Source organism: Canis lupus, chromosome 5 (assembly GCF_003254725.2).
Source record: "Canis lupus dingo isolate Sandy chromosome 5, ASM325472v2, whole genome shotgun sequence".
Classification (NCBI taxonomy): domain Eukaryota; kingdom Metazoa; phylum Chordata; class Mammalia; order Carnivora; family Canidae; genus Canis; species Canis lupus.
Window position 1 is genome coordinate 42,782,773 of NC_064247.1, and position 17,115 is coordinate 42,799,887.

At 50.1% G+C, this 17,115-nt stretch overlaps 1 protein-coding gene across 2 annotated transcripts; it reads right to left on the minus strand.

Moving 5' to 3' along the window:
- Window positions 1-1,578: 1,578 nt before the first annotated feature.
- On the minus strand, window positions 1,579-16,092 carry TMEM11 (transmembrane protein 11). Of its 2 annotated transcripts, none has more exons than XM_025428100.3 (2): window positions 15,935-16,092; window positions 1,579-2,485 (listed from the first exon to the last, which is right to left on the minus strand). In XM_025428100.3, the coding sequence occupies exons 1-2, from the start codon at window positions 15,994-15,996 to the stop codon at window positions 1,969-1,971; spliced, it is 579 nt and encodes a 192-aa protein (XP_025283885.1). In that variant the 5' UTR covers window positions 15,997-16,092; the 3' UTR covers window positions 1,579-1,968. The 2 variants fall into 2 exon arrangements, with proteins under 2 accessions (XP_025283885.1, XP_025283886.1); XM_025428101.3 differs by lacking the exon at window positions 15,935-16,092 and adding an exon at window positions 12,594-12,890.
- Between the last annotated feature and the right edge of the window lie 1,023 nt (window positions 16,093-17,115).

Consider the following 17,115-nt stretch of genomic DNA (forward strand, 5'->3'; position numbering starts at 1 on the left):
TGTGTACATACACTTTGCAGAGAAGGGACCAGCTGACCTGACCTTTGTTTCCCACTTGGCAGTTAAGGCTGTTTCTTTAAGAGCATTGTGGCACATCACCAGGGAGCTATCCCACTCATCAGTGACGTGTGAGTCGGAAGGTGGCACAGAGAAGGGAAGGCCTTCCAGGCACAGGTGTGGTCCTGCCGCTCCCCTTCCCAGCTGACTTGGGGCACTGCTCATGTAGAGGCCTGGAACATCAAATTCCTGCCCTGTGCTCCACAGCAGCCCTAAGGCCTCGCCTTGGCAGGGAACACGTAGCTGAGGTGCTATTTCAGAATCTGGGCTTGTCCACCTGACAAAAATCGCTTTGTTCAGTGCAGCTGGAGCCAGCCTGTTTGCACTTGGCTTCTATTCTGGTGAGGACTTCTCAGCTGACCTGACCGAGATGGCTACTGCTTGTCCACTTCCAGCCACCTCCCCCTTGAAAGTCTGATTTGCAGGCAGAGCACAGGGCTCCCTTTCCAAATCTGAGCCATTTATTACAAAAGCACCTTACCATTCCTGCCCAGCCGGCTTGGGAACCAGCAGTCAGACACCCAAGGGTAGTGTGCACTGCACAGGCGACTCCAGGTGTTTGTCTAGGATCACTACCGATTTATCATTGTTCCAGATGACCAGACTGCCGTGTACACAGTAGTGTGCCCCAACACCATTTTGCCACCCAGCATTCAGCTGAGTGATTAGTATTTTTAGGTCCCTTGGAATTAAAGTTTTTCAAACTCATTACGGACCATGGTCCATTTTGAAGTCTTTTAAAAGGTCCGGATCTCCCCTTGTAATAAATGGATCAATCGCCCTCGACCTCCTGAACGCCTTTCCATGTACCCCTTAATTATTCTCTGGTGTCAGATCTTCCCAACGAATCCTTTAAAATTAGGTGACTTCTTAAAGATGGGCCCTTCAAAAGGAAGTGCCATGTAGTTCTTCAGGGAAGAATGAGAGCAGGTCTTAGGAAGGTTGCCGGTAAGACAGGGGACCTGACATCTTTGTGGAAGGGAAGGTTTTTCATTTATCTAACACCTTAGAGGGGATATGGAGGATGGTGTGTAACATGCCCTTTGCTATGAGGGAGGGGCTCAGGAGCTGGCTCCTGTGGAATGGGAGATCTGGGAGAGGCAGTGGGCTTGAACTCCAGGTCACATCAGGAACAGCTTCGAGGCTTTGAAAAAAATACAGATGTTCCACCTGTGTGTCCTAAATGAGAATCTTTGGACAGGAGGTCCCAGGCCTCCACTCTACATGGACCCATGTGGAAACCCAGTGACCTCTAGGCCTCGTCACCTGATCCTACCATGTCCCCAAATAGCATTTAGCAGTGCTGGCCTTGAAAAGGAGGCTGGCATGAGCTGTGCGACTGCTCTGGAAGGGGTCTGGGCCTGCCTTGCTCAAAGGACTGTTCTTGCTGCGAATGGTGATCCCAGGTCGCAACAAGGAACAGGGCGGCACCCATGGTGCCCACGGCTACCACGTGCCAGCTACCACCTGGAGCTGTCTGCAGCAGCTGTAGGCAGTAATGGAAAGAGAAGACACCTGAAGTTGAAATTCTCATAATTTTAATGGTCAATAGCTTCTGGTTGGCTCTGGATGGTACAGTTAAACGATATACTTAAAGACCTCCCCCCACCCCCACCCCGCAAGCGCATTCACACCCCCTCAGTAGCGTTGCCATCAACATTCCATTGCCTGGTCAGACTTCCACACCTCAGACCCCCTGTGGGTTATGGAAATCCACATCTTAGTGTAATGAGTTGAAAAACCCTTGGTACACCTGTGACCTGTGTTATTTTTTTTAAAATAACAAATATTAAACCAAACACCTTCCCAGGCTCCGCTGCCTCACAGAGCAAAAAAATGTTACTGTGGCAATCTGAATACTCTTGTCTCTCCTGGGCTGGGCTGTTTGCTCCTCTGCCTGTCCTACTGAAATCATACGGCGTAGAGTTCGTAAATCTTCTTTACACAGTACACCAGGGCGGCCAGTGCTATCGTGTTGTGCAGTCTCTTTCTGTGCAAGTCGTCCTTCCGGACCAGCACCACCGGGGTAGAGGAAGTGAGTGTGTGCAGGGGCAGGCGGGACAGTTTATAGGCGTCGTACTCCACTTGGTACTTGCAGCAGGGGTCAAACTGCCAGGAGATCCCGTAGAGGGTGCAGCAGGCCAGGCTGAGCACGCCTGCGGGCAGGGAGATGTAGTGGGAGTAATCTAAGGGCAGCGCCAATGGGGTGAAGAGGCAGGCGGTACCCGCTAGCACGGTGGTCTTGTGCAGGCAATTGCCCACAGTGATCCAGCGGGCCGTCTCATCACCGATGCGCGTGGGCTCGATCACGATGTACTTGTACTGGGCTTCCAGGGCCTGCTCCAGCTCATATTCAAACTGGTCTTGGGCATTCTCCCCATTGTAGATCTCATGCACAATGTAACAGTCTGTGGCCGACAAGCTCACCCTTGGGGGGTTGGGGGAGGGTGGGAGGAGAAAGAGGAGACAGTTAGGCTGAGAAGCACTCACCGCACTTCTGTGCTGAGACCCTGGGGAGAAGTCCATGGCTGAAGTCTGGGGCCTCAGGCTCACCAGAGAGTCTGAGGGCACCATGTCTCGCTTATGTTATCTTCCTTGGAACCCAATACACAAGGTGACTCAGTTAAAAAAAATTTTTTTTCTGGAAGAGTAAAATACTGAAATGTAGAAAGACAAAGGAAAAGGAGTACCCAGATCTCTAAGATGACTGCCTGCAAGGTGTACCAAACCTGGCGGTTAACTCAAGGCAGTGGAGTGAAGTTTGCAAAGGAGCCCAGAGGAAGAATGTTTTGCCTGGCATGCTGTTAACACAGAGGCCTAAGGTCGGAAAATGAAACGTGGTCTTGGTTAACCAGAGCAGGTGGAGGAGGAATCTTCGATGGAAACCAACAGACCCATGGCTGGCTGTGCCAAACACTCTACCCTCTGCAAGGCTCAAAAGTAGTCATCCCTGGCCTGCAGAACACAAGACAGATAGGGTTGTCTTTTCCTTGGATGACAGAGAACAAAACTCCTCTGGCCACCATGGGAGGACAAGCTGCAGAAAACACCCGAGGCCAGCAGCCCCAAGAACACCAGCACACAGCTTAGGAAAAGAAGCCCTCTGATTCAACTAGGAAAAGACAATGCCTCAAGAACAGGGACAATGGAATTTAGTGTAAGAGGGACCTTAAGGGCCCCCAGAGGCTCCCACCCATACTGACCCTGTACCACCAGGACTCTCTGTATGGATTGCCAGGAAACGTTTCTCTCTCACACAAAAGAAACACTGTTCACAAAGACCCACTTCACGTGGCTGAGCTGATCCAACTCCTAGGACTAGGGATGGGTGACCTGACCCTCACCGGTGGAAGATAAATCTGGAGGCCAGAGACTCAGCTGGCCAGCGAGTGAGCTGTGACCATGGGCCATGGTGGCATTTTAGGTGGTTTCGGGATTCTATTTGAGGCCTCTTCAGTGCAAACTTTGCATCCAAAGCAGAATCTTTCCACACCCCTGATGGGCAAACCTAAATATAGACCTGTACACTCCTTGTCATTTCCATTTGGCTTGTTTCAGCCTGTCCAGATCCTTCTGAATTTCCATACCGTCATCCAACATATACCGTTTCTCCTAGTTTTGTGTTCTTAGTTCATCTGGTCAAAAGCCTTCATACCAGCCTCTGAGGGGGAACACCGCTAAACACAGCTCTTGAAGCTGGATCAAGCCACTTAAGCCAACACACCAGGCAGCACAGAGCACCTTTCCCATGCCTCAGGGAAAAGTAGCCCCTTCCTTTCAGCGACCCCTGGTCTCTGGGCTGGTCAGACCACCACAAAGGAGACCCCCCCGCCACCTGGCTCCTGGTGCTCACTGCTCCCCCCACCCCAGTCCAACCCCCTCTAACTGGGGCTCTGGACTGGCATACTGAGCCATACAGCCATACAAAGGTGAAGGCAGCCCATGCACCTGAGCTCCGATCATCCAAGTAGCACAGCCCTAAGTGCTCAAGGACACGAGGCCCACCGGCCCCACACATCCCAGGCCTGCACACCAGGCAGAGTGAAGCCACGGGGAGCTGGCTTGTCATTGACTGCACACATTAAGGACAAGTGAAGGCTTCTAAAACAAGGCCACCTCCAGAACCTCTAGGTCCTAGCCTGCCTTCAAAGATGAAATTGCATGTTAAGTATGGTGAAAACTGGACTGTTGTGGGCACACTTCCAGGAGAAAGGACAGGTGATCAAAGAGTGAGACCACTGAGCACCACTGCTAGCTATCACTCACAGGCAGGATTCGGCACGATAAAAACTACTTTTAGACAACAAATAAGTAAACCTCAGAGGCAGAGTTTCACTGTCAGAAAAACAACTGGTCAATACTCTCCTGTGTTCACATCAGAAATGAAGTCACTGGTAATGGGCTGACTGTGCCCTCAAGTGCAGGGAGAGAAGCATCCTCCAGGAGGGCCTCCGTGCCCAGGTGGGAACAACTTGAGCAAAAGGCACTGCTGGCTGGGACCTGGGCAGAGGGAATTCTTTATCCTGAAAAAGTAACTGTAATTAAGCTGGGCTCTGAGACGCCTAATTAAATCACAGGCCCTAATTAAACGGTGTGCACGGGGGAGAAACTGTTCTCTGAGGGTCAGACAAGAAGCCTCCTGAATATGGGACACTGCCAAAGCAGCTCCCTACAATGTGCCAGTAGTTGGGGCTGCCTCTCCAGGATGAGTTAATGACCTATTTCTGGAAGAATCCACCGGAAGTTGATGAAATAGGAAAAGAACGGTTTTCCCTTTCAAGGCTTTCATTTGGGTTTAATTCAGGGAGGGGAGATAGAGCTTGTTTCAGTTCTTCCAAGAAAGACTCAGCACTGTAGAAACCACCTTTAGCAAAGAAGCAAACCTAAGAGGCACAGTCTCATGCTGACTAGATAAGTCACAGAACAAATGAAGTCACTGGTAATGGGCCGACAGCCCCCATGTGCACAGGGCCAAGAAGAGGACTCGTTCCCAGACAGCTCAGACTTCCCATGTGCTCTCAAGCTGTGAAGAGGACACACTTCCAAGTCAGTGTGTGTCCCACTGACTGGCAAGGTGAGGCCAGGGATGCCTTTCTGGCCCCAAAGTCCCTCTAGAACATTTAAAGCAAAACATGGGTATCAAGGTTGGGATTACAGAATGTTCCTGCCCAAACCCAAAATCTACCTCAGTTTACAGTGCCTTCTCTGTCCAGCAGATTGTAGCCATCCTGAATGTTGTGAAAAAGTATGTTGAGGCCAATAAGAAAATGCCCGTTGAGGGCAGCCCTGGTGGCGCAGCGGTTTAGTGCTGCCTGCAGCCTGGGGTGTGATCCTGGAGACCTGGGATCAAGTCCCATGTCGGGCTCCCTGCATGGAGCCTGCTTCTCCCTCTGCCTGTGTCTCTGGCTCTCTCTCTCTCTGTGTCTCTCATGAATAAATAAATAAAATCTTAAAAAAAAAAAAAGAAAAGAAAAAGAAAATGCCCGTTGAAACTCTAGTGTCTGGAACAGAGTGTTCCGTTTTGGAAACACATCAGCGAGCAGATCCCACCCCCACCTCCCCCAGCCCCCTGCTGCCCTCCCTTCTGCAAACCCAGCTGGCCTCCATCCTAGGGGCAGGCATGGTGGGCAGGGGACTCTTCTGCTGCTTGTTGAGACAGATGAGTAGGTGTGTCCATAGGTCCCCTTCAAGCCTGACAGTGAGTGAGAGGCCAGTACCCTACAGGTTCCTGTCTCACTATTGTTGTCACATGTGCCCAGCATCAGGCCCAACAGCGCAGGAACAGTGAGTTGTTCACCCCCTGCTTTCTGGCTATGGGCAGCCACAAACAACACAGCTCAGACAAGTATGTGTAGACACAGGTGTGCTCATCCAATACATACACCCAACCTTGCCACAGCATGCCACAGCTGCCTGAAGTCCCAACAGCTTACTGTGGGCAGGTCACCCCACTCCCACCCGGTCACCATGAATCAGCCCCCATAGTGTAAAAACAAGAGCCACATTGAAGTAACTTTCTAGGTGACTTCAAACAAGTCAACCTCTGAAGCCAGCCCAGTAGGTAGTGCCATACACACTGTCTTGACACTCATGAATTTTGCTTTATTTTATTTTTTTTTTTAAGATTTATTTATTCATTCATTCAGAGAGAGCGGAGAGAGAGGCAGAGACACAGGCGGAGGGAGAAGCAGGCTCCATGCAGGAAGCCCGATGCGGGACTCGATCCCGGGTCTCCAGGATCACACCCCAGGCTGCAGGCGGCGCTAAACCACTGCGTCACCAGGGCTGCCCATGAATTCTGCTCTTAAAGCCAAACTGCTGTACCCAAATTCAGGAGACTGTCTCATTGGGAAAGGATGTAATCTGAAATCTTGAGAAGTAGATTTCCAAGATTCTATATGCTACACATGGAAGGAGACACAAAAGTTCAACACACACACACACACACACACACACACACACACACACACACACCAGAGGCCCCATTTGTTAGAGGCTCCCCTATCAAGCAATCAACATCTACTCCTTCTATCTGGGCTCTGACAGTTGAGGTGTGAGGTCTCTGCAAATATAGGTTTTAAAAGCTGCCCAAGGGCAGCCCGGGTGGCTCAGCGGTTTAGCGCTGCCTTCAGTCCAGGTTGTCATCCTGGAGACCCAGGATCAAGTCCCATGTTGGGCTTCCTGCATGGAGCCTGCTTCTCCCTCTGCCTGTGTCTCTGCCTCTCTCTCTGTGTCTCTCATGAATAAATAAATAAAATCTTAAAAAAAAAAAAGCTGCCCGAAGGGATGCCTTGGTGGCTCAGTGGTTGAGTGTCAGCCTTCAGTTCAGGTGATCCAGGGTCCTGGGATGGAGTCCCGCATCAGGCTCCCCAGAGGGAGCCTGCTTCTCCGTCTGCCTGTGTCTCTGCAGCTTTCTCGGTGTCTCTCATGAATAAATTAAATAAATTAAATTAAATTAAATTAAATTAAATTAAATTAAATTAAATCTGCCTGGACCACTGGATCCAGTCTGCATGGTTGCCATGGGTTGTTACTTCAGAAACCTGGTGGCAAGTACTCCCAGAGAGAGCTATGTCTGCCACCACCCAACTACTCCAATGCCCACCCCCACGTGGCATGTTTTTGCTTCCAGGTCACATGTAACTCAACTATGGAAGGAAACACCCAAGCCCTAACTAGAGCCATGGTACACAAATGCAGATCAAAAACAAAACAAAACAAAAAGCTAATAGGAGTCCTAAAGACTCTTCAGAGACTGTATTTTTGCTTTTCACAGCAAGTGTGAAATGACCAGTAAGAAGAGTGCATAAAAAAGAGTTCATGTAGAACTGTCTGGTGGCTCAGTCAATTGAGCACCCGGCTCTTGGTTTCACCTCAGGTCATGATCTCAGGGTCCTGGGATCAAGCGCCAAGTTGAGCTCTGCACTCAGCTCTGCACTCCCTCTGCTCCTCCCCACTACTTGGCATGAGGGTGTGGGTGTGGGTGTGCATGTGCGCATGCTCTCTCTCTCTCTCTCAAACCAATCTTTTTTTTTTTTTAAAGTTCATGTAAAAAAAGAGAAAGAGCACTGATGGAAAAGTATCCAAGAAATAAAGTGAAGAAAACAAGTACAGGACAGTGATCATATTATGGTATCTTTAGTGTACTTTTAAAAAGGTACACACTTTTACATGCACAGAACATTTCTGAAAATACAAAGACCTGAAAATTAGGACTATTGCTGGGGAGAAGTATGGAGTGGCTCCAGAAAGAAAAGGGGTCTCTTTTACCAAATAACTTTTAAACCTTTTGAATTTAGCACGATCCATGGTACTTATGGACCCCTGTAGAGTCATGCTCTTAAACTCCCTCTGCCAGTGCTGAGATCAGTTTGCATGTTGAGCCCTTAACTAGCCTGTGGAGCAGAGCATCAAGGCATCTGAGCTGGAGGGGCTGCTGTGGATGCTGCCTCAGGATCATGGGCACTTGTGAGTAGGGCTCTTGAATCAACCTCCCTTCCTCTGCCTTCAACGAGAGCGGGCCTGAGACCGTCCCCTCTCCTCCTCTGTATCCACGCTGATGGTAGTCTGGAAACTGTCATCAGAACGCTGGCTTTCTGGTGAAAAGGTGGCCATAATGAAGAATCAACCTGCTGAACTCTATTCCCCGGATGTGGGTGCCCTCTGTGCACCTGACAGCCTGCCCAGCATGTAGCTGTGTGGTCCCCTGTATAGGGGACTGGGAAGCTGGTCTCAGAAGAATCTGAATTTTTTTTTTTAAGATTTTATTTATTCATTAGAGACACAGAGAGAAAGAGAGGCAGAGACACAGGCAGTGGGAGAAGCAGGCTCCATGCAGGAAGCCCGATGCAGGACTCGATCCCAAGAGCACACTCTGAGCCAATGGCAGGCACTAAACCGCTGAGCCACCCAGGGATCCCCAGGAATCCGAAATTGTAAAAGTGGTCTCAAACATGGGATCCCCAAGGTCTGGAGATAACTCCCAAAAGTCAGAGCGGCGCAAAAATGTTCCGCGCAGCACCGTATGGGGAGATGGATGAACCAGGCTGTTCCTCCACCAGAGGGGAAATGGAGGTACAGCTGAATCCCTCACTTGTAAGGTGGAGAAAACAGCTCCAGAACACACAGATGGACACCTCACATACACATTCAGTAGTTCACAGAACCAAAGGATATGCTATACTTAGGAATGTTCTCTTGTGTGCTATGAAGAAAAGCAAGGAAATGACAAGTCATGAGTGAGGGTGCCTGTGGGAACATGGGGCCAGGATAATGCTAGTTACTACTTAAGCTAAGCAGGGAGCACATGGGTTTATTAACGGTCTTCAAATCATGACACAGAAAATGCACTGTCCCAACCAGGTAAGCGTACATTCAGTAGCGCGAGGTACCTTCACACTATCGTGCAACCCATCTCCAGAATGGCTTCACCTTGCAAAAACTTTGTCCCCAATGCTTCTACTTTGTGTCTCTGTGAATCTGGCCACCTTAGGTACCACACATAAGTGACATCATACAGTATTTATCCTTTTGCAATTGGCTCACTCAACTTGACATGTTTTCAAGGTTCAATCATGCTATACAGCATGAGTCAGAACTTCTCTTCTTTTTAAGGATGAATAAAGAATATTCCATCGTACGTCTATACACTTGTTCATCCATCGATCATGCTTGGGCTACTTCCGCCTTCTAGCTATTGGGAATAATGCTTCTGTGAAGATGGTATAAAATTATCGGCTCAAATTTCCAATTTCAATTCGTTTAGATATACATCTAGAAGTAGAATTGTTGGACCGTGTGGTAATTCTACTTTGACCTGTTTGAGGAGCCACCACATTATCTTCCACCATGGCTGCATCCCTTTACGTTCCCACCAAAAGAGCACGAGGGTTCCAACCACTCCCTGTCCTCATAAATACTTATAATGGTCTGTTTTGAACAGCAGCCATCCTGACAGGTGTGAAGTGGTATCTCATTGTGGTTTTGATGAGTACTTTTCAGTAACAGCTTTACTGAGACAAGTCCATGCCGGACAATTCACCCATCTGGAGTGTACCATTCAGGTGCTTAGCACCTTCACTACCTTGTGCAACAAACACCACAATCAATTTTGGAGTATTTCCATCACCCCAAAAAGAAATCCCATCGCTCCCCATTTCTCCTGACCCTCCCAGCCCCTGGCAAGCTGGGGCTTACTGACTCAATGGACTCACCTATTCTGGACATTCCATTAAATGAGATCATGTTGGGGCCTTTTGTGACTGGCTTCTTTCATTTAGTGTAATGTTTTCAAGGGTCAGACATATGGTAGCAAGTTTATAGCTTTTCACATGTCAGAAACATACTTTTGATATATTTAACATACAATTTTTAAAAATCCAAAATAGAACATCTGGAGGGAAGTATTTAAGATGCTGTACACGAAGAAAGGTCAACAGTAGTTTTCTTTGGATGGTGGCCTAGCAGGGGACTAAAATTTTACTTTCCTTCATTCGTTTCTGTATTTTCCAAAGAAGAAAACAAATGAGCATGTGCTTCTTTTATAATGGGAAACTTGTCAACTTTTTCATAAAAAGAAAACTCAACAGCCCTGGATCCCATGGGGTGATGAGACCACACAGCCGAGGCGAGCAGGAAGGAGCCCATCTGGCTCTAAAGTGTCTCCAAGCTTGCGGAGAAGCCCACAATACCAGGGAATAAGCCCACCACTGCGAGTCTGGGCATAGGCAGCATCTCATGGCTGAGATATCCCGCTGGTCTCACACCCCAGCAGTCCTGCCAGTGAGTGGGAGGAAAAATCCATTTCCCTGTCCGCTCAAGCCAGCACTGGCCAAGGAGCCGTGCAAGCCACCATAACGTTCTGGTCATGGCAGAACCAGAAGAACCTAACCTAACTATAGCAGAGGCACCTGCTTTAGGCCCATTGCCTGGAATGGGCCCTGGGCTCCCAGGCAGGCCAGGGTAAGAACTCCCATCTGAAATACCAAGGAGGTCAATTTGGAGCTCTGTGTTTTCACCATAGTACACCTAGCACTGGGCCTGACTGTGATAGGTTAGCAACAGACATTAGTGGAAGCTCATCTGAAATGAGTGGCAGGAGAAAAACAATTATAGTAATTAAGAGAGCTGGTGGGTGAAAAATTAAACTAGGTCCATATGTCAGGTTGCTTTCCACCTAGTAAGCATGTGGCCACTTCATTACCTACGATATGTGAGGTGCTGGACTTTACCTCTACCCCCTCCTACCCGCCCCCGATCTAGGTGAACACACCTTTGGCTAATCAAAAATTGCTTCCTTGGGAAGCAAAGAAAGCAGTAGGATTCTACACTGTGGATGTAAAGGCCAATTAGGACAGAGGCACGTAGCCCCAAATATTGAGGATGGTTCCAAAGAGGCCAAGGAACTTCCACAGGCACATGGCATTTTGCTCTGTTTCAGAGAAAGCCATATCCAGGAGAGCACACTTTCCTTCCGGGCACTCTGGTAACTGGGCAGCTCTGCTGTGGGGAAAAAGAACACAGCACACCACATGTGGGAGGTCAAGAGACCTGGATTCAAGTTCCCTCTCAGTTACTCGCTGGCTTTGTATCCAAGGACAAAAGACCTTGCTGCTCTAAGCCAGGTTGCCTCATGTCAAACAGGGCAAAGGCCCTGGCTCTTACCAAGTGCTGCAGTGAGGGTGGAATGGGGCCGGCTCTGCCAACCACAACAGCTGCAAAGTACCACCCCAGTGTAAGGGCCATGAGGCCGTGTATATATTAACTACAATTGTAAAGTAAAAAATCCAGTTCCTTGGGAGCAGGAGCCACCCTTCAAACACTCCACAGCCACCTGTGGCTCCTGGCTACCCTAATGGATACAGAACACCCAGCATGGATACAGAATGTTTCCATTATGGCGGAAAATCCAACTCAATAGCCCTGAGCTAAAGGACTCTTCCGACTCTACTAAGTGAAGATTGGCTTTCCTAAGAACTCCATGGCCTGTAACACTGCTGCTGGCAACAGGGACAGAACATCAGTGGCGGCTGGGAGATGCCTGGGTGTTCACTCTGTGGAGTACCTCCTCCCTCCTCCCACTGCCCCTGCTCCCTGAGGCCCAGGACACAGAAGCCAAACTCAGGCCTGGCCTTGGCCTCCTCCTCCTCTCCCTGCATACAAGATCATCCTGCCCTTCTTCAGAAAGTTGGGTCTGAGCTGGAATGTGACCTAAAGGACTATACCACTGAGGCACGAGGTATTGTTGCTGGAATCTAGACTGCTCAAGTCAATCAAGGAAAATGGAAATTCATGCCTTAAGAGGATGAACTCCAGCAGATGATCTTAACTTGCAATATCCAATATCCGGGATCAGCATATGGCCCAAGCATGCACGACTCCACCTTCTGGTAGCCAGCTGAGGAGAACCCACACACCTAGAGATGGGTATGGATGCTGTACCTGTGTGGCTCATCCAGACCAGGAGGAAAGAAACATTTTTACCACACAGTAGGGCCAGAAGGCAGTTTTCCTTCTGAGAAAAATACCAAAAAACAAACAAACAAAAAACAACCCAGACCACTCAGTGTCCTCAACTCTAAAAGGAGAGGATCAGATCAGAATGAGGAGAATGTCACTCCTGGAATGTGAGCCACCTGCCTCCATGGCTTGTGGCCCATCTGTTCAGCTGGACTGGGAACTAAACCCTCCACCAGCCATCCAGGATCACATCTATACGATTCACATATTAAAGCAAAGCAAAGCTGTCAAAAAAAATGGAGGTCCTGGGAAAGAAGGTACGGTACAGAATGATGTAGATGTAATCCCATGGAACTGGCTGCCTAAAGCTTGGGCAGATGGCTGCACAAGCCAAGGAAGAGAAGGGCTACAAAAAGTGAGTTCCCCCTACAACCTGAGCGTTTAGTACAGTATGCCCGGCCCTCTGAACACCCCAGGCCTTAAACGGCACCGCTGCCTTGCATCATGATCAGAATCAGATCGAGTACATCTTCATGTGATGAGAAAAACAGGAACTGAGAGCATGTGGCTATACTCACATTCCAACAATCACGGAGAACTCAGGGATGCTCAGAGGCCCTGAGGGAGTGAAGACAAGCAGCCCGAGTAGGACAGGCGGGACCGTCTGTGAGCTGGTCCAGGGTGGCACCCAAGTGGCAGAACACACAGATACCTGCACTGGGCCTTCCTAGATGGGCAAGTGTGTCTCAAAGACGCCGACAGGACAAGTGGCAATCTGTTTCGTGTGCTCGCTGCCAGTGTGCTGAATTTTGGACAAGAATTCAGGTTACAGCTCAGAGTCTGATGTTCTTCATTACAAACACTGTGGAGTCCCTGGATTTAATGGAGTGGAGAGAAAAATCAACATGCAAGCAGCTAGCATTTTGCTATTTCCACCCCTTTCCTCTTTTAGTCTAGACCAGTGTTGTTGTATCAATAGAACTTTCTGCAGTGATGGAGGTGTTCTCTATCTGCCCTATCTAACATGGTAGCCCCAAGCCCCATGTGGCTACTGAGCACTTGAAAAGTGACTAGTGTGACTAAGGAGCTGAACTTTTTCATCTTATTAACTTTTATTTAATTAATTTTTTTAAGGTAATCTCTACACCCAATGTGGGCCTCAAACTCAAAACCCGAAGGTGAAGAGTGGCATACGCTACTGACTGAGCCAGCCAGATACCCTTGTTTTTAATTAATTTAAATTTAATTGCCACATGTGACTAGTAGCTCCTGAATGAACACAGTTCTAGACTCAAGAACCAGGTAAAGAATTCACACATTGTGTATTCTAAAGTGAACCACCATTAACACACAGTTGATGTCAGTAATTCCAGTGGACAGTCTGGCCCTGGGCAGGGCCTTTTAAACATGTCATGCTTCAGAGCTGGCAGCCACTGGCGAATCTGGAAAGTTTGCCCAGAGTGTTGCTCTGCTCCAGCCCCTGCCCCACACCAAGCAATGCGTCCTTCACTTTCAGCATAAAGCAGACTCCAGCTGGGTGTGTCAAGCAATTCTGGAAAGTGGTCTTACAATGTGAAGCTGAGATCTGAGTCAGCACAAATGTGACATGGAACAAACTCATCGCAGAGAGCCATAAACAGCCTATTTCAGTCGTAAGAGGCAATAACATGCTTGGGCTTCTTACTCTACCATGCTGGGCAATCAATTAATCCAGCCTGCCCCACCCGAACAGTCTTTCCACCCACTGAGCAGGAATGGAGGTGTGCCCAGAAGTTAGCTAGCTGGCCCAGCAGCGGGTTATGTTTCCATCCCCTGCTCAGTGTGGGAGGATCTTAGGGGAACTGGGTTCAGACAAATGACTTCTCCAACAGAGCCTGGCTAGGGCCGCACAGCAAAGGCAAAGAGAAGGGTTCCCCCCAGCCACACACCACCATATCTGTAAGAAAAGAGAGATGGTGCCACCCGAATCACAAAACCTGATGCCCCATTCCTGGCTGACATACAGCATCTGCATGTGTGAGCAGAGCTTTCAGTTCCAGGCCAAAGGTTGCAACCTGCACACTTAAGGAGACTAGGGAGGTAAATGCAATGAGTCAAGCTGTCAGGTGAGTAATGAACTAGAAAGCACTTGCCCTGACCAAAAAAAAGGCAGCCACTACTGAACTTTTCAAGGAGAGTTTTATGTGAAATCTTTCAACTTACAAGTATTGTCAAGTAATTTAAATTATTTTTGAAAACTGAAGACTAACAGTCAAGGGTTGGATTCAGCCTATGGGCTGCTAGTTTGCAAACTCAGTTTTGAATTAATGCCAACCAAGGAGATAAAATCCCCAGTATCTGATTTCTTAGATCAATAAAAGCTTAACTTGTGCTGGTACAGCCCTTGTAGGATGTCTAGGGCAACCCCATTTGGCCCTTCCAGTTGTTTTTCTCCAGTAAGGAGAAACATCTTTCTCTCAGTTACTCTGGCTTTTCCAAACAGGTTAGTTCCTATTACTAAAGGATTAATGTTCCCATTGAAGATCTTGAAAACGTTCGCCAGGTTTAAAGGCCATCTGGAAACTATCGAGGTTAAACTTCTTTAACTTCTTCCTATAGTCTGATCTAAGAAATAGCAGATGGCAGTTGGAAAAACAAAATATCTGCTTGCCATTCACTGCTTTTCCACGGAAGCGGAAATGCTGAACAGATAACATTGGATAACTCTGAGCTTAAGAATAAAATGCAAGCTGGCCTATCACAACTACCAAACAGGAAGAATCTTCTGAGCTGAGAAAACCATCTGCAGGCACCAGCAATGAATGTGATAGAAAGAAAGAAGAAAGAAAGAAAAGAAAAGAAAAGAAAAGAAAAGAAAAGAAAAGAAAAGAAAAAAGAAAGGAGAAGAAAGAAAAGAATGAGGGTAGTTGAGAGAGAACTTTTCTATTTAATAAACCTCTCCAAAGAGACAAATGAAGAAAAAAAAAAAAAAAAAAAAAGCAAACACCAAACTTTCTTCCTGACCTCTGCTATACCAACCAGGCCGTAACAAAATGGACAGAGCAGCTGAATCCAGGTGACTTCCTCAATACACATCCTTCCCCAAATTTCTAGTACCTGGACAGTTTCCAGTGCCTTCTACGAGCTGAAACTGCTTTCCTGAAGCAAAAACTAAATTCAACACGAAACACAAAGACTATTTCAATCTCATCTTCTAGAAACCAGTTCTCTACATGGAGATCCACCTTGGAATAAACAAGCCCCTAGCTCATTCATTAGGGAAGGTCACTCTAAAGGACTTCCACGGCAGGGGCGCTTGCAGAGAACCCTCGAAAAGTCGCAGGAATCGAGGATTCGCGGAAGCCGCCCGCCTTCGGCCCGGGAGGCGAAGCGGGGAAGGTTGAAGCTACCCTGAGAAATGTGCAGACCGCACTGCCCTTCCCGCAGCCGGCCCACTCGGTGAAGGCTTCCCTGTCTTCTCCCTCCCGGGAGCTACTCCTCACCGCGTCAGGGGTCGCAGCCGAGAAGGCCACGCTCTCTTGGCCCGGCGGGACAGGAGCTTCGGCCGCCGCTCGGCCGCGGGATGCTAGGCGGGTCCCCTGGGCCTGCGCGGGGCGCCAGGTCCTTCCCGCGTGGCCTGGGCCCGGCCCTCGTACGGCCGCGGCCCACCTCGCCCGGCCCCGCCATCGTCACCTCCCCCGAGCCCTCCGAGAAGGCCGCTCCTCCGCGAGGAGCCAGAGCCGGCGCCGGCTCCCACCGAGATCCCGGATCAGCCGGAGCAGGGGCCCCGCGTGCCCCGCAGGGTCTGTGGAGGGCGGGTGGGCGAGCAGGGGAGCCCGGGGACGAAGGCAGGGACAGCGGCGCAGTCCCAGGAGGCCTCGCTTGCTTCCAGGCTCCTGAGCCACTCGCCCTGGGAGAGCAACAGGCCCCGAGATCTCACCTCTCTCGGGCGCTGCCGCCACTGCTGCCCGGGCCAAGACGCCTCCTTCCCCAAGCGGCCATCTTGGAGACACTCAGCTCGCAAATGTCTCGCGCCAAGGCGGCCTCGGGATAGTGGGCGGACGGAAGGGAAATGTAGTCCGGGCCTCGGCTCCTGACTGCCCGGGAAGTGGAAATCGAGCGCCTAGGAGACTACAGTGTCCACAATGCACCGCGGAGCTCGGAAGCCCCACCTCTTTGAGGTCTCCTGGGAAATGTAGTCCTCAAACCGGGTTGAGTGGAGGGAGGCATCCTGGGAAGGGTCGTAGTCAGGGCACCTTTTTAGAAATTGAAATTCCCAGAGTTCGCAGCCTGGGGAGTCATAGGCGCTCACAGGCTTGTACTGCCTTGGGCTTCAAGAGCAAAGGCGCTGAAGGAGAGTGGAAAGAAAGTGCCTACAACTCCCAGAGCGCCGCGCGGGAGGCGGTCCGGCCGCTGCCTGCTGCAGTCGCCGAGGGGCGCCGCGCTTTCCGTGCGGCCGGCCCGCCGCTTCCCGGGGCTACCCTCGCTCGGCGCCCTCGCGCCCGGCCCGCGCCCGGGTCCCGCCGTCCGCGAAGGCAGCCCGACGTGCCCTTCACAGCCACCTCTGCCCACTGCGGTCACCGAGGGGCCGGAGGCGCCACTGGCCTTTCTCCGAGGCACTCGCTACTCCCGCTGCATTCCCCCCATTTCTCTGGACTCCAGGGATGCTTGGGGGACGAGACAGAGGCGGTCCCTTCTGCCACGAAAGCCCCCGCTTGCAGACCGTTGGAACTGAGAGTCTCCTGGCGCAGAAGAGAAAGAGCTACCACGTGGGATCATTGCTGTGAGAGAAACAGGCTTCTATACAGGACAAGCCCATTTCAGACCGGGCCACCTCGGCCCTGTTGTCTCCGCCACACATCCCACTCCTGTCTCCGTGCGGGGACCTGGACATAATCTCCTATTTCGGTCTCTTTGAAGGTACATGCTGGGCACCTCACCCCACCAGGCGGGCGCCCTGCCCCAGACCTGGCATTCCTCTGCCTGGCTGCTGCTGGCTGGAGGCACGATGGACTCCCGAGGCGCTGCTCCCGCGGACCTTTGGACTCTCTGGGGGTGGGAGGAGCCCTCCCAGCGTTGGAACTTGTAGTTCCCCTCCCGCTTTCCACAATGTTACAACAC